Raw genomic sequence first — 22,407 nt, 5'->3', positions numbered from 1 at the left:
TACAAAAAGGGCAACTGCAACAACTACGGTGGTATCTCGCTACTAAGCGTAGCAGGAAAAACTTTCACAAAAGTCATCTTAGTGAGCCTACAACAGCTGGTAAATCATGTCCACTCTGAATCAGTTTGGATTCAGGGGTGCAAGATCAATTATATAGACATGATATTTTCTCTGCGTCCACTCCAAGAAAAGTGCAAAGAGCAAAACCGACTATTGTACATCGCCTTTGTGGACCTACCCAAAGCATTCGACAAAGTCAGCAGAGCAGGTCTATTTGCAATACTAGAAAAGATAACAGGGTTGCGGGACATGCTAAGTCTTATATGTTCATTCCACAACAACAGGAGAGCAACATGTCCAGGTTGACGGGTCCACTTCAGACAGCTTTGAGATGAAATGCGGAGTGAAGCAAGGAGGTGTTCTTGCCCCTACACTCTTTGGAATCTTCTTCTCATTACTCTTGAACTGCATGTTTAAGGACATGAAAGATGGAGTGTATCTGCACACAAGGTCAGATGGGAAACTCTTCAATCTATCCTGACTTAAGTCAAAGACTAAAGTCAAAAAGGTGCTAATCAGGGAACTTCTATTCGCTGATGATGCTGCCCTCATAGCCCACAATGAAGATCTATTAAAAGAACTCAGACTGCCTTTCAAGTACCTGTCAGACATTTGCTCTCACCATCAGTATCAAGAAAATGGTTGTATTAGGACAGGGGGTTCCACAAGATCCTTCAATTACCTTAAATGCAAACCAGCTAGAAGTAGTCCAAAAGTTCACTGTAGAACCTAAACAGCTGACCACCAACCTCTCACTAGATGAAGAACTAAATGTTCACATTGGAAATGCTGCCACCACCTTTAGCAGACTAACTAAAACAGCAGGAGACAATTCAAAGCTTACCATCAAGACCAAAATGCTAGTGTACCAAGCTTGCATCCTCAGCACTCTTACGTATGGTGGTGAAACATGGACATTTTATACTCACCAGGAGAAAAGGTTGAACAGTTTTCACCTACATGGTTTACACCGCATACTCAACACCAAATGGCAAGATGAAGTCACCAATGCAGAGGTTCTTCAAAGGGCAAATTTACCAACTTTGACAGCCCTACTCAGGCAAAGAGGACTACGCTGGCTGGGCCATCTGAGTGGGTTGGAAGACGGATGCATACCCAAGGACATGTTATACGGGGAGCTATCAGAGGGAACAAGAACAACAGGGCATCCCAAGCTTCGCTATAAAGACACATGCAAGCGAGATATAAGGAATTTGGAATTGATCCTGACTAATGGAAAATCTTGACAAGTGATGGTAACAAGTGGAGCTATCGTCTCCATCAGAGTATCAAAGTCCATGATAGGAGTTGACTCCGACAGCTTGAAGAGAAAAGGAAGCAAGCAGCACCCAACCAAGGTACATACATTTGTAATAACTGCCAAAGGTCATGCAAATCTCAGATTGGCCTATTCAGTCACACGAGATATTTCAAACCATCTACATCATAGGCTGCAATTCCCATTGTCTCTCGCAGATGAAAGGATGCCAACAACATTACCATCGTTGAGCAGGTTAGCAGCAGCAGAGACTATATCAGAGCCCATGCTTCCTCACCAACACTCCCAGAGCCATAAGCCCTTGTGATTAATGTTTGTATAACGAAAAACACCAAGACAGACCCTGTGGTACCCTTCTCTTCAGGCAGAGAAGCAATTACTCACAATTACCCTACATGGCTTCATAGAAAGTTGACCACTATCCACCCTTGCTAGGATGTGCAGATGGGTCAGAGCCTCATGCACTGATATCAAAGGCTGCTGACAGATCTGAAAGAACTAAGGGTGAATTCCGTGCCCCACTGAAGTAAAGCAAAATTCCATGACTTCAATGGGGCCAGAATTTCATTTAGAAGATTTTGTCCACTGCCAGGATGAGAGCACTTAAACCAGTGCAGTTTACGCCATAGCCATGCCTATAACCCAGTGGGTCTCAAACTTTTTTTTTTACTGGCAATCCTTCACATCACAAGCCTCTGACTGTGAACCCCCTAATAAATTAAACACACTTAAATATATCTAACACCATTATAAATACTGGAGGCAAGCGGGGTTTGGGGTGGAGGTTGACAGCTCATGACCCCTTGTGCAATGACCTCGCGACCTCCTAAGGGGTCCGGACTCCCAGTTTGAGAATCCATGCTATAACCTGAGTGACCAGGATTAAGGATGCCTGAAGACTTCAAAAATGGCTAGAGTTGCTAAGCCACTACCTTTTTAATAATCTTTCAAAGTTAAATAAAAGCAGGAGGCTGAAAAACAGGTCTATAATTAAGACTGTCAGCATCAAAAGTTGGTTTTCTGAGCAGAGGCCTCCACAGCTTCTATGACAGTGAGCCATCTAGTTGAGACAGTGAGAGATAGAGATACACTTCCCTACTTCATCCTATTTATCAAAATGGCCTTGAAGTCAGTGTGGAAAGGATAGCTTAATTCATGGGAGCAGATGGAATCATACAAGGATAAAATGTAGAGGGAGAAGGGGACTAAAAACAACAGTTTTGAGGGGCTCTTGAAAAAGGGAAGCAAGATATGAAGGACAGCCACCAGAAGGGAAAGCTGGCAGAGGCAGGAATTAAAATGAAACATCTTAATTATCTAATGCAGAGCTGTACCTGAAAGGTAAAAGCAAATTTGTAATTGGTGTCCTGATGTAAAGGGATAGCAAAGAAAGCATCAGCCAGATGCATCTTAAAAAAAAAAATTAGCTACACTCAATCATGTGAAGAATAACTTGATTTAGTTTCACTAATACAGTACAAAATACCTTTTAAAAATGAATTCTTCTCCTAGCTTAAAACAGTGTATTTTTTCCTATAGCATTATTTTAAAAACAAACTATAAAAGAAAAATCCTCTTCACTTTTCACAAATGTAGTTTTTAGGATGACAGAACTGTCTATGTCCAATACAGATCTAGCAAATGAAGTCAACAGAATACTGTTTTTAAACTCTGCTTGGGGATTCAGATATTCTAAATTATTTAATTACAGTATGTAGCTTCATAGATTCTAGGATTGGAAGGGACCTCAAGAGGTCATAGAGTCCAGTCCCCTGCCCTCATGGCAGGACCAAATACTGTCTAGACCATCCCTGATAGACATTTATCTAACCTACTCTTAAATATCTCCAGAGATGGAGATTCCACAACCTCCCTAGGCAGTTTATTCCATTGTTTAACCACCCTGACGGTTAGGAATTTTTTCCTATGTCCAACCTAAACCTTTCTTGCTGCAGTTTAAGCCCATTGCTTCTTGTTCTATCCTTAGAGACTAAGGTGAACAAGTTTTCTCCCTCCTCCTTATGACACCCTTTTAGATACCTGAAAATGTGTAATGTGTTGTAATTCTTCTACTATCTTTCATACAGCATTATGACACTTGCTGCAATTGTGTACTATTTAGAAGAAATGGATTCTTGAGATTATCCAACAAAGGAATTCATGCTGAAATTGGAAGATCACCACAAGAGGAAAAGCTAGCATAAGTTCGTAATTTCAAGTTTTATTTTTATATTGGTGAAACACAGAACCTCTTCCGAAAGAGGCAGCATCTGCAGAGCTGTTACAAATACGCTTCATACTCTAATACACCTCACAGGTTTGGAAAAGGTATGGATAAAGCAGTTTCACACTGTATGAACATTTTACACTGCATCTGGGCATACAAATTCAGTCATATTAAAAGATAATTTATAGATCATCTGACTTCACATACAGTGGATAATATTTCAGCATCTTCATGCAAACTTACTTTTGTTTTTAAATAGTTGGCATCATTTTTGGAAATAATTTTCATACTGCAAGACCGTATATTTTCACTTTAACATATTATTTAAACGATAAATTACAAAAAAGTACCAACTGTTTTGGAAAGTAGAAACAAACATTAAATATATAATATAGACATATCTGTTTACAATTACATATTTACTAAAGGCAGTAACATTCCTATTACACTTTCATTACCTAAAATAGGGGAGAATAGATGATATAAGATAGACTTTATCTAGTTTTCATCCATAGCCATCTTTTCATATTTCAGTCTTGAAAGCAACATTGCAATCAAATATTAAATTTTTATTCTCTTTGATGCATACAAGTCCCTTTCATTTAAATGAGCTTTGCTTGCATAGTAAAGAATTTTTGCCCTTAACGTTCCTTAATCAGTACACGAGTTTTAGCTGGAAAACCGCTATCAACATGGAAGGAATTGTCTAGCTAAAACCTCACCATAATACTTCGAAAAATTAGTGGTTAGTGTCTAAAATTGTTTTTGGAAAACACAAAAAACAGATGCTACGAAAGTGCTTTGTTTCAGAAGTGAATGCATAGACTTGTAGCCTTATCTTAAACAACATGTTAGTGTTTTATCACTGGGGTAGTTTAAACAAAAACTGCTGTATTTTTTTGTCTTACTAACATATACAAGCACACTAATTTTCTTCACTTATGCATGTCACACTCCCCTTCCTCAGATATCCCAGGTTATGTGCAACAGGTAGCCTTAAATTCCCAGCGTAGTCAGTAAAGTTCTCCTCACACAAAAGTACATCAATGATATCCTACAAGAGCCCCTCTTCTAGAGCATAGTGTACGTCCATGAGCAGTCAAGGAGTCAGAAGTTATTGAGTTCATTAGAGTAAGCTACTGCAAGAGTTACATTTATTAGTACTGTTCAAAGGACAAGTTGCACATCTTCAAAGCCCTCTCACCAGTCTTGACAGAAAAGCAAAACATTCACACTTGCCAAATTTTATCTTTGATATTTTATATAAGTCAAGGTGTGCAAGCAAACTTCCAATATCCATGTCCCTAGTATAATGTGACAATTAAAAAAACAACCCACACATGGGGAAAGTTCAGCACTAAAAAGGGTATTTTCAAACAACTTCACATTTCAGATCCAAGCTTCAGTCCATTACTACACAATTTGGACACAGAACCAGTTTTTAAAACATCTATCCTAGCATAACAGACTAAAAGACTCAACAATGAGAGCTACTATCAACACTGTATGTCATACTAGCCTTGCCTGACCAATGTGGTACATATTCAAAGTTTGCACATTCTTTCACAACGTTCCTAAATCAGATATCAAAACTCAAAAGAGCTTTTTCACACTTGTACATTTAACAGAATTGTTTCAAGAATTCTCAAAATTTCTGAAATAATTTGATGGAACATGGTAGAAGCCACAATATTAGCATTTATACCTTGCTTCTGGTCTAATGCTCACTGCAATTTAGGAGTCATGGTGCTTCATGTACATCATGAATCCCCCCCACGTCAAATTCTGGATGACTTCATCCTATAGTAGGCCTTCCTGGGTTCTTCTGTAGAAGTTTCTGCAGAATTGAAATCTATGGTCACCTGTTAAGCATGGACTAGTCAAAATGGAGCAGTCAAATTTAGTTTGATCCTGAAGAATATACACTAGATTTTTGTGATTTTACACTTAAGTTCTTCAAATAACTTTGATGGGTTATTAATGGGAACTTTGGGCCAAAGCTACAAAATGCAAAACAGACCACTTACTGCCTACATTATGCTTTAAATAATTGTAGAAGAGTACTGCTGATTCCAAATTCAAATCAAACAACTCAAATTTTTGAAGAACGGTGTTTTGAGATATTTCCTAAATGTTACCTTTCACTTAGATTTTTGCTGATTTCTTTTTCTGCAGAGGCTTTATATTCGGCAAACAGTCTTTTTTTTTAAATTGATTATGGTTGGCTCCTTTCTCCTTTGCAATATGTACATTACAAACAGCATCTCAATCTGCATGCAAATGTAACACCAAAGATCTATTGAGAATATTGTTTCTTTAGATGAAAGATAGCCCCATTGTTTTCCCATAGGTATCTGAAGAAACTTGCAAGATGGCTTCATATCAGTTGTCTTAGTATTTTCCACACCCTTTTACACTCCTGGATAATGCTTATAAAAAGAAGGCATTTAAAACAAATCCCTCTATAGGTTAAAAATGTTTTCAGAATAAATGGAATGGTTGACACCTAAGAGGCTTAAACTTGTGTAAAAATCTGATCTGGTAAAGAGTTTGTCTTCTTTATTCAGATATTCAATGTGCTAAAACCTACACCAAGATGAATACCCTTTAAAACTGCCAAAGTGGAAAGAAATCACAAACATGTTATAGGGAACCAGAAGAACCAGTCAAAATATTCTAGAATCCAATGATTTGAAACTAGTTGTTTCAATACTTCTCCCCAATCTAATTTAGTTTATTTTAACCCATGTGCTTTTAGAGAAGAGACAATATTACTCTGAAATATTTCAATGAGAGGAAGGTAGTGCACTCAGGAAGTTCTTACCATGTACGGAATGGAATCCAGAAATGCTTCAACAAGTGGTGGGCTATCATGCTTTTTTGTAATAGTACCCAAAAGCTGTCAAGTCTATATTAGCATTCCAATATCATGATTGCAATGAAGCACTGGTAATTCTGGTACCTTTGGATATGCTTAACATCCATAAACAGCAAGTCTGATATTATTTAACATTGAACATGTTTACAACTAGCATAGTCCACCAGAATATTCATCATCTTCCTCCTCAGCATGGGAGCCAACTGCAGCCGGTCCTCCTGCTTTGTCCTGTGCAGTAACTGGTGATTTCTTCTTAGTTCCCCCTCCTGGGACTGCCAGACTAAGAGCAAGCTTGGCATACTGACAACAACAACCAACAACATGACGACAGGTTTAGTGTCCACATTGTCATAGGGCCAAATCTTACTTGCCTTTCTCTAGAAAGAATCACACTGAATTAAATGGGACTACACTCATAAGTAAGGTGAGCAGGGTTTGCCTCAGTCTATTGACTACACTCAAAATGCAACAATCCATTATTTTGTAACATTCTGTTCCAATAGCATAAAAAGAGACCTAATGCATGTACTATTCTCTCTGTGCTAAAGTGATTAAACATGTACTCTGATTTCTGCTCCTTTATAGAATAATCATTGCCGTGTTGCACAGCACAATTGACTAGAAGTTTACGATAAGCGAGTCTCGTCAATGCAGTTTTTTTAAATGTGCAGCATCTATTCACCACCAGATAAGTGGTCTTTTACAGAAGCTTTTTCAATCAAGATGGCATCATATTTTCAGATGTTAAAGTTATATTAGGTGAAAATTAATAAATATTGTTAGAAAACCTACACTAGGATGATCAGAAGTTTCTATGACTGCCTTTCTGTCTTAAGTCTTCTTTCTACAATTTGCAAATATGCAGTTTTTTTTTTTTTTAAATAGCAAGTATTTTCTTGAAAGAAAAAAAAAAAAAGACATCTTTCTTTAAAATAGCAAAAGGCCATGGTAGCTCACTGTAAAATTACAGGACCACTCTTGAGAACTGAGCAGTGCTTGCAACTCCTCTTGATATCAATAAAAGAGGAAGGTGCTTAGCATTTCTCAGTGCCAGTCCATGGATTTCTAGCTAAAATGGACTTGCACGAATAGTACCGTATTTCTGAGCTGAAGCACTGACTGCAGAGTTTTCAGCCCATGTTGGGGACAGAAGGGAACTGAACTCAGATGCTATTCAAGAATATTCCAGCCAATTTTTCAGACGACTTACGAATGCCATAAGAAGCTGTTCATTCATCTGACCCTTCCAGATAAGCGGGAAGATCAGAGGAATGTGGAAATTTACAAGTGGTGAGCAGTAAAGTGGAAAATCTGAGAAGCTGGAGGATGGGACAAACATACAGCAACTCCAGTTTTTTCCTCCCAAAACAGTTCTCTTTCTCTTACCAGGAAAAAGATTTATGAAAATCCATATGAAATGTTAACTTACATCATTGTCCATGTACTTGAAGAGTGGTGAGTTACAGACATCAGAAACTTGATCCTGGTCCTGGTTGTCATATCCTTCTAGAAGCTGTTCTAGTGCTGCACAATCTTCACTTCCATTGAATCCCGGTATACTAAAGGAAACAAAAGTTCATTTAAAACATTTAACTTGTCCACTCACAGCACTCAACTCTTTGTCTATGTTTACATGTCACTGATTAAGAGTAGAGGGACAGGCAGCTGTAAGGCTTGTGTTTATAAAATTTTATGGTATTGCTTAAATAAGTCTCAAAACCCAGGCTGAACAAAAATGTCTAATGGCGTGAAAATGTATTTTTGACTGTATGATCATCTAACCATGTAAATTATAAACAGATCTCAATTTTTTTAAAATGTTTAGTTGTCTGCTTGGGACTAGTTGTCTGCATGGTCCCAAATGATAGAAGTGCCTTAAATCTCATGAGTTTCTGTTAACTAGTCATAATATTTTTCTTTTACAGTGCATGTATGGAATCATAAGTGTGAGATTAGGCAGGGTAAAGACTTAATTTAAAATGGATCATTTTAACCTAACTCCAGATATCGTGCATTTTTTAAATTCTAGTCTTAAGATACCATTTTCTTGCCATTTTGGAACACAAAATAACAGTAAATTCAATTGGTGACAATCAAAAAAGGCCTTTATCAGTACTGAACAGTTACAAGAGCTAATCCTTCTCTGTTCAGTGTATGAAAGACAGATACTAAAATGAGGCACCACTTAAAATGAATAAATTTTTTAGTAAAAGAATTCCAACAGCAACAACCCTGTATTGTTTATTCAGCTTTTATTAAAGCTAAGCAAACAGATAATCTGGGAAGAAAGAACAGAAAAGGGAAGAGTAGTGAACTGAACAAAATTCTTCTAGCTGTTTAATTTTTAAGCAAATAGTAAAGCAATATAAATATTTTTATTGTTTATTTTAAGGGTATGCATGTCTTGCTATTAAGCCAATAGTGTATTAACAACTACAACTGACCATTTGAAAACAATAACAATATTTTTCAAATGGTAGTCTTTCAAAAAACAAAACAAAAACAAAAAAACCACCACATTGTTGTACCATAAACCAAACCAACAGAGTACAGGCTTCAAACCTGTGGAAATATAGAATTGCCACATGGCTCTTTAATAAATATTGCTATGAATTAATTTTCAACATAACCAAAATTTAAGTTTGAAAACAATGAGGCAAAAATATGCCTTACCTGTAACTTTCCCTGACACATCTTTCTGCAGCAACATAGTCATGTCTATGGAGATGAACTAAGACTTGAGCAATAGTTTTCTAAGATAAAAGAAATGACTGATCACTCTTTAGTAACCAAATGTAAGATATTTTACTTCTATTATGAATTCAATACCAAAAGTCCTGTAGCTTGCTCAGGATAGGTGTAAAAAGGACACTAGAACCAACGAGGCAGTCAATTGGTCTACACTGTTCCTGGCTCCACATTCCCAAATGAAAAAAAAAATGATGGGCTCTGAAAATATTGATCTACTCCATCTGTGGATCTGTCCCATCTTTTTTAAAGGTAGTGTAGAGGAAAAAGATCAAAGTGGACCAATTCTGTTGTAACCTTAGATCATCTGAACCTAGGCTTACAAATTTAGAACTGAAAGACAAAATTATTCTAACAAGAATTTTGAAACCACAAACCAATTTTTTGCTTATTTTAGGATTTTCTGATGAGATATGCTTATCAGTTGTCCAAAAAGTTAACCCATTCAAAATATCTAGCCCCACTTCCTGCCATCAACACACATTTAGAAAATAAATGAACGTCTCCCATCCCACAAAAATTAAATAATTCTTTGCGCTAACTATATTTGCAGGTTCACCTACACAAATATTTTATCTTTTAGCATTTTCAATACAATTATCAGAAAGCTCTAAAAACCATTCTGATTATCTGCGACAGCTATCTTCAGCATTTTCAAGACTATTATACTGACACAAGACAGTTAAGGGGGTGGGTGAAAGGAGGGGATAGCCATTCAGGAGGTGCTCATCCAGTAAGAAGTTTATCCTGGACTGCAAGGCATACAATGCCATTCAGTTAGAGGTGCTGCAGACCCACAGGCCAATCAATTTCCCTTTGCGCATAAACAGGAAAGAAACATTCTCTCAGGTCTTTACCTTATAACATGTTGGATAATTTTCAACTTCTTTATAAATACTTTTTTCCTTCTGAATAGACAACGCAGCCTCATCTAATCTAGAAACAAGAACAAACACAGAAGGAAGTGTGAGAAACCAGTGTAAAGAAACCAGTGATTAGAGCCTTATGATGTGCGTATTTTAATGTTTGTAGGTGGTAAAAAAGGCACAGAAGCTGTAAAGATATTTCAGTAGTCCACATGAAGCCTATTAAAAAAAAAGGTCATATTTGCATCTTCTAATCGTTTTTTTCCCTCCATGCTGAAAAAAAGCTACCATTTTTGTTTAAATCCACTGGCATTAAGAATCAAAGTAATCTAAACACTAAACCATCAAGTCTTTAAGTTTTCATTTGGTCTTCAATCTTGAGGGCATCACTGTAACATTGCAAAGGTTAAAAAAAATACATCTTTCAGAAATCCTGTTATTTTTGAGTTGCCAGGTAAAATACTAGAGTGAAATCCAGAAATCAGTGCTTCTGTGTGAAAGCAATCAATGCCACATGCCAGTAAAGTTTAGTTTTATGTTAATCAGAGCATCAATAAATGTATGTACTATACTTTTCTAGCATTTCTGTCCCTGTCATTGCCAGGTCCCAGACCTATGTGAAAACAAAAGCCGTAATCTTTGAAGTCAACCCAACTCATTCAAGGAAGTCACAATCCAGTGCACTTTTTATTTAAAAAAAAAAAAAACAAAAAAACAAAAAAACCACACTCATGGTGATGAATTGTGGGTATCCAGAACTGCATAAAAGCAGACAGGGCTCAGTCCTGTAAAGAGCTGAGCTCTGGTCTAATCTGGCGTTTACATTCTTGCTGGATTCCACCAGGATGTTCAGCACTCTATAGGTATAAATCCAAATAATGCAAAATAGAAAGGAAATGGAATATTTACTTGCAAATATCTTGGTGATCAGTTATTTTGAGTAAGGATCATTTCAGGCAGTGGAAGTGCACAGAGAGCTAATATTTCCAACCAAGCAGTTGTACATGCACATACTGTTGAAATATAGCAACTATTTTACAAGTCACAACATTACACTACAGCTTTTGGACAGGAAGTAAACACTGTATCCAACTGAAACTTCAGAGTAAATTTAGGTAGGAAGTACATCAAGGCTAATGACCCAAGAGTTCCTGGATATTTGAAGACAGATGTGGTGAGGATCTTCATGAAACATCTCATCCAAAAGGTGACACCTTTAGCAGCACAGTATCAGCATCAAGCTGGAGCACTGGAAGGGACAAATGTCAGCTACTGAAACATCAATTTATCTGAGAATGTTTGGCACTATTCTGATTATTATTATTTTTTTTTTTTTTTAAAGACTCTCCCCACATACCTACAGTATAGATTTTAAACCACACATACACGCTTATCATAATCTACATAGAAAATTAATGAAACTCAAACTTTAGCGGGACTGTCCAAGTTCTCCATCCTTTTTATGCCTGAGGAATATATTTGCAATGTGAACACACATGTTTTTAATAAAAAGGACAAGAGTGGGTCTTTTCAGACAAAACAGTAGGTGATTTCAGGTTGCAAAAAACAATAATCCTGCCTAATACCCTGGAGAGGCATTTTTAAAGTTTTGCATACATTTAAAATTTATCCAAGTACTTGCTAGTGTTTTATAACATTGATGTAAAAAACATGCCATTTAAGAGAACTTAGGAACTCTACCTTCATGGTCTACTAATTTACATTTTTAAGCATAAAAGAATTGTTTGGTTTTGGAAAAGGCATGTAATCAAGAAGCACAGGATTTAAAATTTCATTAGCCACTCTATTAGAGGTTCAGATTACATTTGTCAGCTATAAATCACTAACTTCATATTCGAATTAATCAAGCTATTTTGGATGCAAATTACTATAACTGAATGTATTAAGAACTTCACATGGCAGCTAAGTGATTCAATATATCTCACAATTCTTGTGAATCATAATTCATTTCCATACCGAAGTTTCTTTCACTGAAACTCACAAAACAATCATTCAAAGAATATGGATATTTTAGACTACTACTCTTCTGACATCCACAGAAGTACAGTAGGACCTCCCTGATCTGCTCACACAAATTATGTCTAAATCTACTATTGTGATTGATTATGAAGCATATTTTTGTTGTGTTTTCATCACTTATTTCCACTTTAATTATATTCAAGTTACATGATGTTCCAAACCCCAAGTGACATCAGATACAACATGGCCTCTATAAATCAGTATGACAATCAAGCTAGCCTCAAAAACATTAATATACACATCTCACCTGACAGTCCTTCCACTCCTGTAATATAAGGGTTTTCCTTGTTTCCTTTTAGATTACCATTGTTGCTCGCAATTACAGCACACACTCAAGGCTTGACTCAAAGACAGCCTTATAGTGAGCTATAGGTTGTAGTTATGTATGTTTATGCTAAATCATGGTAAAATTTGGTACTACTAACCAATAGTATTAGAAAAACAGGTGAACCTGAGGATTCAAAGTCAAACTCTTCACCCTTGATTCAGAATCAGACACCTGCATATGGGATGCTTTGGTTGGGTAAGTCACTTAATTCCCCTACTTTAGATTCCCTCATGTGTAAATTGGGTAGAATATTAAGTGCTCACTACCCAGTGTTGTGGGGAATAATTCACACTGATGAAGAACTGTAGAGATGAAACACACCAGGTTCTCAGTAATTCATAAATCTTCACTGAATTATTATTAGGAGGAACATTTTATAGCACCAAAAAACAAAACAAGAAAAAAAAAAAATCAGATGAGTTTTTCAGCACTCAGGTATAGCCAGCAGAAACGTAAACTGGATCTTAGTCTTGACAAGCATCAACATAATCTTCTGTTTCCAGATAGTGACTTTTGAAGAGGCAGTACATAGATTCAGTGAAACTCAGCAGTAAAGGTTTCAATTATATTTAGAGGAAAACTTAGGTTTTCAGAATATAAAGAGTTATACCTTCGTCCTCTGACTAAAAGTCTTGAGGCTTTCCCTAGTAATTCTACAGCCTGCCGTAAACGTTCTTCATTCTAAAGGAGCAGAACAAAATCAAAAGGTTTTATACATTTGTGGCTTTAATTCTATGCAACTTCTCTTTTTTTTTTAAATGAAATACAAACATAAGGCATGAGCTCAGGTCAATGTGGGGTTCTCCCATGGCCTTAGTACTTTTAGTCAGCAGAGCTCCCTCCCTCTGGACTGCCCAAGAAGTGGGAAGAAGCTGGATAGGAGATTAAATTCAGATCCTATACAGTGGGGGATGGAGTACTGGTAGGGACTCTGACCCTGCACCTTTACATTAAAGGTCCCAATAGGAGCTGCGTGACTTCCTGTGCAACATTATTCACCCACTGCTGTGATAGAGAACAAGATAGAGCTCAAAACTCAACCTCACCTTACAGCTATCTGTGTGCAGAGTTATTTTAGGCTGACTGACCTTGAACACTTCTTCCTTCTACTCAATCTTTATTTCCTTGCCAATCTTTATTTCCTTGCCAATCTTTATTTCCTTTGTTGTTCAAATTAAAATGGTAGTACTTACTTCGAACACTGATGCTGTCTGCTGATAGAGTTGTACAGCCTTTTCTGGGTTCATACTTTCTATTAGCCTGAAATAAATACAAGCCAGCATTATTATTATTCAGCTCAAATAGTAAAGTTTTCTCCTAGTACAGGATTCAAACAACAGTCTGTAAAAAGAAGGCACCAATGTTTTGTGATTTGTCCTAGCGACCAATGCTGCAGGCTTACTTTCCAGCCCGTTCCAGGGCAATAGCTGCTGTGTCAGGTGTTCCATTCTCCAGGTACATCATACTGGCCTTCTCAATCAGCTGAACTGCTTCAGGAAGTTTTTGCATCTCCTGTAAGAAAAAGTTGGAAGAATAACAGTGTCAGGAACTATGCTAATATATAAACAGACCAAACGAAAATATTCTGTATTGCATAGCGTTACATTGGTAGAGTTCAGCTCCCAGCAAAGTAAACTACAACATCCACAGTACAAACAAGCATACAAGAAACCCAGCCTACTTTCCCCTCCATCTGCCTATAATAAATCAAAAAAGTTGGCTGATTTTGTTCTTTGGATTAGCCACACGATGAAATATCTAAATGAATACTCACACAGTGCAGTTACAAAACCAGAGCAGCCAGTCTTGTTTCCCTTTGTAACGTTTCAATTTTGGAATAAATAAATCAGTTCCCTGGTAGCCCAACTTCACAATTTGTTTAGAGGGCACATCATCAGAAGTGGACATATATACAGACATTTTGGAATACTCGATTTGAACCCTGAAATAATGATTCTCTGAAAGTCTGTTTAACTGATCAACATCTGGGTTACAAGTTCACTTTGAGCTCCCTAAAAACTGGCTTATGGTGGTTAATTAGCTTATTTTACTATACACTGATTTTCTATCCCCTAAATGAGGTTTTCAACTATTGGTTAAACCCATTCAATAAACTGCACAGCTATCAAGTCATTATTGCATGCAAAAATCACTAACAGGATTCTGGCAAATGTGATTAGAAAACTAATTCCTGTTGACTACAAGATTTATGTTGAGCTAAAGCAGAAGGGCTAAGGTATGGGAGTCACCAAGAACTACAATATGTCAGCTTACTGAAGAATCAGGAGGTATATAATGGTGGTCTGTTAATGCCTTAGTATGTTAAAAATAGCATTTAAAAATACCATTTAAAAATACCATCCACAGTGCTTGCGTTGAAACTATAGGATATTCCACTCCTCAGCACCAAGATTGGTTTGATGAAAACAACGAGGAAATCCTAGCATTAATTCAACAGAAAAGAACTGCATTCTGGCACTGGCAAAATGATTCCTCTAACCAACGAAAACATGAGGCTTATCACCTGCTCAAGGCAGCAGTCCAGAGGAGGCTACGTGACATCAAAAATAAGTGGTGGCAAGAGAAGGCCTCTGAGATCCAGAGTTTCATAGACCAAGATGACATGAGAAGCTTCTTTCAAGCAACAAAAGCTATATATGGGCCAAGCTCCAAAGGCCCAACCCCCTTACGTTCACAGATTGTCCTTGAGGAGGGTGGAGCCAATGCGGCCATTAAACAACGCTGGAAGGAGCCCTTGAAGAGCCTACTAAACCGTGAATCAACCGTCTCTGAAGACCCCATCGAGTCTATTCCACAACGCTCAGCAATGGCACACCTTGCTGATCCCCCGTCTTCTGAGGAAGTCCGGTGTGCCATCACCCAGACAAAAAAAAAATCACAAGGCACCAGGCCTAGACAGCATCCTGCCCCTTTGAGGGTGTCTCCCCAGTAAGTGACAACAGGACATAATATTATTTACCTGAACTAAAAAATAAGCTGCTACTATGAAGTACATTTATCTTTTCTTAATACATACATACTAAACTCAACCTCCCCCCCTCCCGATTTTGATTTATCAAGTTTCAACCAGGAAAGAAGGTTGCATCATTTAAAATTCTTGGGGAGGGGGGGAATAAATGTCAACACTGGAAGTGCTAGCACCACTTTAACACTAATTAATGTTGCAAGCTGAAAATTGCATATATTTCAAAATACAACTGTCCACAGGAGACTTATTGTTTTAAAACAAACAAACACAAAATGACCAGTAAATACCTTTAACATCATACCAGCTTGTTCATAAGCTCTGCAAAGAGAAAAGAAATTAGGTTTACTTACAGTGTTATTTCAGTGAGTTGAAGTGACAGGTCTTGCTATGTAGCAAGAGTTACTATACATCAGCTAATGGTGAATCATAACAATGCATACATTTCAAACATTTTACATGCCTTTTATTTAAAAAAGACAGTTTCTCACTTGTGCGCTAGTGATAGATATTGCAACCTCGTGCTGTATCTTTGGGGACCACTTTATTACGTTCATGAATAGTTTATGTATGATTGTATTCAACTCCATGGAGAAGCAGCTGTGGTAACACGTCAGGAACTAAAAACAGTGGACAACGATTAAGGACAGTCACTAATTCTGTAAGCAACTCTAAAGACGTACCACCCCCACTGTTAGTTTGTATATACTGATTCAAACTGGGTTTTCCAGACACTGAGAAACAAAGAAAGAACTTTTGATATAAATAGCTGTGTTTGTATCAGGACCTTCTTTTGATCTAGCAAACAGACATGCTTTTATCCAATGGGGCTCCAATCCTGCTGAAGGGTTGGAAGAATGATGGCCTACCAGAGCCTGGAGTGGACCACAAATTGGGGATAAAGATGCAGTAATCCTGAGACCGTAACAGTGTTGTCTTCTATGGATAAAGTGCTTTTGACCATATTTGGAGCACTGAAAAAGCAGTGTTTCCCAGCCCGGACCAAAGATACCTTCCTGCTTCTATAACATGTACTGTGTGTGGCAAATTTTGCACCAGTGCTTCAAATTAATCACACAATCTTTTCACTATTTGCCATGAGTTGGAGGAATGGGAGGGTAGGAAATGTCTGATTGTGTTTTCACTACAAAGACTAGACCACAGTGGCACGAAAGACATATTTAAAAAACACACTACTAAAAGAATTAAGAACAGCTAATATTATAAGGCACCATTCTGGTGATTAGAGACATTGAAGGAATTTCAAGTGTGTGAAGAGAAATCAAATTATTTATTACCTTAATCATACATGCAGTAAGCAAAAACAAATGAAATAAGCAGATCCTGAGTAATATCCTATTGATGATCAATCAAGAGATATTGGAACTAATCTTGAGAAGTGATAAAAAGTCATAATTTCCATTTACTTCAATGGGATTTGCAGAGTCTCAAAAGCTTTCCAGGATGAAGCCACTAATTAGTCTGATCATGAACCAGTGAAAATAATGGAAACTTTGCCATTTATTTAAATGAAAGCAGACTTAGCCCCAAATGTATGCATCTTTTAAATAGTCTTTAGATACACATAGTATACTGGGAAATGCATCAAATTAACTGAGGAATTTAAACTTACTTGGCAGCATGGAAGAGACTGGATGTAACAGAGCCAAAGTTAAGGATACAAGCCATAAAAATCTGACAGGTAATTATGTATCAAAAATAATTTATTGGAGGATTAAGCAAACTAAATTTTTATTTAAATACTAGTTCCAAAAATAACATTTACACAGAGGCAAAACTAATCTGATAAGTGTGCCTGCTAGTTTTTGTTTGTTTTGTTTTAAATAAACCTAAGGGCGAAATAAAATTCAATATATCCAACTATGGAAGAGCTGACAAAACTAGATTACATACATTTATTTAAAGACTTTTGGTTACTACATTGTGTTAGATAGCGTAATGTTAGCTAATCTTTTAGCAGTGTGTTTAATGTGTAGCATCCATTTCTAGGCACTGCATGGCAAAAACCATACAAATTATTAACTAAAAAAAATTAGCACACATATTCCCCAAGGGAGATTTCTTCAACTTAAAACCCACGTTACAAACTAAAAAGAGGAGATCCCATCTAAGTTATCTACTTGCAGCAAAAAAAACACCACAAACAAGAAAATCCCTCAAAAAGTAAAAATGTCAAGGAAATCTAAGGACTAAATCCAGTAACAGAAAGCAAACACTGGAATCTGTTAATATGATTGTTATTCAAATAAATAAATAAATAAATAAATATGTGCTGAGTGGTACCTGGGCACCCCAATCATAGATCAGGGCCCCCACTGTGCTAGTGACTGGCCAAACAAAATAAGAAGATGGTTCCTGCTCCGTAGGGCTTCTTATTTTTCATTCACCAGATTGTTTTCTTGGGGGCTTGAATTCTTTCTTTAAAATGAATTTTGGAAGTTGGCTAAGAAACCTTTTAATATTTAGTCTGCGTTTGTCTCTTACATCTTTCCACACCACCCCCTCCCTTAGTCCAGTTCTGATTGCTAAACAGTTATTAAATTCCTTAAATACTGAACTAACCATCACTGAAAAGATACGCTCTATTATTTGCATGTGCTTCAGCTTCCCTCAAATAGGCGTCCTTTGCCTGGTCAAACTGTTTGGCATTCTTAAAAGCAACACCTACAAAGAAGAAGAAAGAAAACAAAGTGTTTATGTTTTGCCATTTTCCTTCTTTCATCTATTGTTCAAGACACACAAGGCCAGATTTTTTAAAAGGTATTTAGCCACCTAAAAAATGCAGATGAGCATGTAGTGGGATTTTCAAATGGGAGGTGGCTGCCTAGACCCCTTTGAAAATCCCACTAGGCGCCTATCTGCATCTTTTGGTCCCTATATCTTTAAAAATCTGCCCCATAATGAAAGTATTTAATTACATTTTTTATCAATTTATTATACTTTATATCAAGGCTCATAAGAATCATTCTTAAATTATTAGTACTTTCTCCCTCTACACAATGTAGGCTAATTGGATTTTCACTATAGTCAGCCCCTCTTCTCAGCTGAATACCTGCACTTCAGTATCCTTTCCATTCACTAACCAGGAACGATGCCAAATAAGTTTAAGGTTCTAAAACATTAGAAGTGAGGTCTCATTGCAGTCTCCCTTCTAAATTAAGATCCTCATCAACAAAGTGCATCTGCAATAAATACCAGCCTTCATAATTAGTTCTGGGCACATTACAATATAAAGAAACCTAACCAGCTAATGTGTACTTATTTAATCAGGATTTTAAAAATCAGAGCAGACTCAACTCAACTCCACAACTGGGGAGCGCACGCACCCACACACATCCTTTTTTTCCCCCAGCTGCTATTGATGACTTACGAAAACAAAACCAAGAATTTAATATCTAAGTGAGTGACTGGGACTATAAAGTGTAATAGGCCAGAAAGATATGCTGCAAATGCTATTAGTGGATGAAATAGATTTTGGAAGGAGGTTAGCGTGAGTAGACAAAAATTAATCGAACAGAATTGGGCTGCTACATTTTATATTAGTGTGACACTTTCTGGAATACATGCAAATAGGGAGCAGAAATCCTCAAGACTTAAGATGTCAAAAACATTCAATAGAATTTCTGCTCAGAATCTTACTGAAAAAGAGTCAATACTGAGAGATTTAAATTCAACAATATAGAACTCAAGACAGAACACTGAGATAGTTGTCAAAAATAAATCTGAAGCATGAGTGAGCACCAAAATTTGTTTATTTGAAGATGGTGTTATAAGACCACTGACAAGAGTTCCCAGAGAGCTCAAGGGAAGGGAAGTGGGAGTGGGGGGAAAAGAGCGAGAGAAAAGGTAGGAGGGACAGGGGAGAAGGAGAAATGGTGCAAAAAGAGATTTAATTTTACAAAGTTCAGTGGTATCCAAGACAGCAATCAGGCAAAACCAGGATGGCACTGCAATATGAAGGCCAAGACAGATTTAAATATCACCTGCATACGAATGGAAAGTTACACCATATAAACACAACTGAATTCTAAGAGCACCATCTGTGTCCAAGGGTTCCAAAAGATTTTTAAGAAATGGAGCAGGGTATGTCAGAGCCAGCAGCAAAGCATTAACCTTGAGGATAAGGGGAGAAAGCTATCAGATTCCTCATCAACCTCAACTGAGCAGGAAGAGAGAGAGAGAGGAATATTTGCCCTTTAAATAGTATGCACCTTCAAAGTATCCAATAGACAAACTTTGCATATGAACTTTCTCTCTCTGTCAAATAAATTAGTATTGAACATATTATAAAGAGGACAAAAATGAATAAAGTCAAGGTCACTTCTGCAGAGGTTTCCACTATTTGCCTCTATACAGCATTAGGAGTTTCTCTTCCTCACTCAAAGTCCAATTATTTTGCCACTCCTGGCATGGAGCTCCCACTGAAGACAACAGGGATTCCCATGCAGAGTGGACAGGAGCATGCGCGCACACACAAATCAAGCCCCTATTTACAAACAAACAAACAAAAAAAAAAGGAGTCTAACTATGCCTCACAATAAAAGTTTTTCAATTTTATTCAAAAGTCCGTTTAACTCTGTGTTCAACCATATTTGCAAGTAAGATATTTAAAATTGTAATTTGCACTGAGATTCAGTTTACATGTTATGAGTTTTAATAATTTCAAATAAATATTTAAAACACAAGTGCAATTTGAAATGTAGTAAATTAGAAAGATTTGGTTCTTTATTTTATTCCCTGCCCTCACAACCATCTACAGATTTACAGACAATGTTTTAAAATGATGACATCTAAAATATTATTTAAGATTAAATTACCGGATTATTTAAACCTATAAAATGCATTCCCATTTATAGTCATACATACCTGCCTTTCCATATTCAGTAGCTGCACTATCATAGTCTGGTTTCCACTTTAAGAATCCAGTTTTCAGGCTGAAATGCAAAATCAAAAGTTCACCATCAATAATGGTTGAAACAAGAACCTGTTCTTCCTGCTCTCAACATATATAGTTTTGTTTCTGTTGTTTTAAGAAGTGGCAATGTGGGAGGAAGAGGGGGCAGGCCCGCAAGGGGCCACTGTCTCCCATCCCCTTTGAGGGATGTGAGATACAGAGAAATGGCAGAGAACTGCCAGATACTATGGGTTGGTAAGTAAGGAACAACAATTTGGGCCCCACTGGTCCATCCGGATCAGACCAGGAGCAGATGCTTAGACAATTTTGGACATTCTGTAATTTCTCCCTCTCTTTTCAGGATAAGCCTCAAATTATTTCTGCTGAGTGGGGAGTTTGGAAGGCAAGCACTTGTATTTAGCAATAGTGGGAAAAACTGTTTCAGGATGGAGGTTTTGGAATTAAAAGTTAACTATCACGTATTGTACTTCTGACCGTTTATATTGTCTATCTACAGCAGTGGTTTTTAACCCTTTTTCATTTGTGGACCCCTACAAGGTTTTGAATGGAAGCGTGGAGCCCTTTGGAAATCTTAGACGCTGTCTGCAGACCCCCAGAGACCACAGGTTGAAAACCACTGGTCTACAGTGTTTGTCTCTCTTGGCTACTTAAATCACAACCTCTTTGGAACAATGATTACATCTAATACATTTAAACTATTCTCAACACAACAGTACCAATCTTGCTTGGTAGCCTTCCGGTGACATCATCCTATATACAAACAAACAACAAAAGTAGCTATATGTAAATGATTTGCTTTCAAAATAAGTTTGCTGTGAGCACAGCTTCACTGAAACTGCTTGAACAAAAGCCAGGCACAAGTTTTCCACCTCATCTCTTTTCAGTTTTTATAACTGATGTATTTCTCCTTCATCTTAGTTCTCCCATTCACCTGCCTCGGCTTCCCTTTTCTCTCTATCAGCCTCCTAGTGTCTGTCTCAAAGTCTTGAGGAGTGGAAGAGGCTTCCCCTAGTGTGAGCAGTCATTCCAGCGGAGGGGCCTGTCACTGCCCCCATCTGGAGTTAGGGGAACTCTGAGAGCTCAGGGCCCCGCGATCCACACAAGGTATTTCTGTGACCACACTCCCCACGGTTAATGGGGCTGTTCTCACAGCACCCTGTGTTACAGGTGGGGAGCTAAGGCAGAGACAAGCGACTTGCCCACGGTCACACTGGGAGTTTGTGGTGGAGGAGCAGGGCCCATGAGCCCCAGGCTAGTGCCCCCGCACACTTCCTGGTGGCCACCCCACCCGCTGCCAGGCTCCCGGGGGCCTCCAGCTCTCCTCACGTTGGAACCCCCCAGTCCCTCTAACCGCCCTCCCCCCCCCCCGCGGCTCCCGGCCCGCGCACGGCACTCTGGGAGCTGTAGTTCTCCCGGCGGGGGGAAGCGCGCTGGGCTGAGCTCCCAAGGCGCCCGGGAGGTTGGGGCCGATGACAGCCCGGAGCCACGGGGAACCCGGCGGAAGCGGCTACTCAGCGAACGCCCATCCCCCTCCTCGACCCTCTCCCAGGAGCGAGCGGCGCAGCCACTCTCCAGCCCGGCCCCAGCCCGGCCCGCGGCCTCCTCGGGACCCTGGGCAGAGACAGCCCGGCCTGACCCCAGCCTCCTGCGCCGCGCTCACTATTTCTCCGCCTTGGCGACGTGCTCAAGCGCCTCGTTGATCTTCTGCGCCGCCATCTCGCTGCGCTGTACCTGCCAGGAACCGCCGCCGCTGCGTTAGGAAAGGAGGGACAGGCTACGGCAAGCCGTAAGGGCTCATCAGCATACGTGGGGGGCGGGGCCTGATGCTACACGCCTGCGCGGGTAGGGGACGGAGTCGATAAGGGGGCGTGGCTACAGAGGACAGCTGGAGATAGCGCTGCGCGCGCAGACCCGGCCCACAGGCGTGAGGGCGCGCGGCTCACGTGCTGCAGCAGGGTCCCTGCGAGGCTGTGTAGAGAGCCTGTCGTCGACCCCGGGGCAGAATAGGGGGCCGTTTTATCCGGTCGCCGCTGGCAGGGACATGGGCAGTGCTGCGGCT

The 22,407-nt window shown here is 38.6% G+C and overlaps 1 protein-coding gene across 1 annotated transcript; it reads right to left on the bottom strand.

The window, feature by feature from the left end:
* Window positions 1-3,540: 3,540 nt before the first annotated feature.
* NAPG (NSF attachment protein gamma) lies at window positions 3,541-22,143 on the bottom strand. Its single transcript, XM_054017477.1, has 12 exons — window positions 22,009-22,143; window positions 20,300-20,367; window positions 18,013-18,097; window positions 17,046-17,063; window positions 15,703-15,733; window positions 13,829-13,938; window positions 13,620-13,686; window positions 13,037-13,107; window positions 10,050-10,128; window positions 9,118-9,197; window positions 7,874-8,003; window positions 3,541-6,744 (listed from the first exon to the last, which is right to left on the bottom strand). Exons 1-12 carry the CDS (start codon window positions 22,062-22,064, stop codon window positions 6,595-6,597), a joined length of 945 nt encoding a protein of 314 aa, XP_053873452.1. The 5' UTR covers window positions 22,065-22,143; the 3' UTR covers window positions 3,541-6,594.
* Window positions 22,144-22,407: the final 264 nt, after the last annotated feature.

This window comes from Malaclemys terrapin, chromosome 2, assembly GCF_027887155.1.
Source record: "Malaclemys terrapin pileata isolate rMalTer1 chromosome 2, rMalTer1.hap1, whole genome shotgun sequence".
Lineage (NCBI taxonomy): Eukaryota > Metazoa > Chordata > Testudines > Emydidae > Malaclemys > Malaclemys terrapin.
The sequence above is the reverse complement of the archived record's forward strand: the minus strand, read 5'-3'. Positions and strand labels throughout refer to the sequence as shown.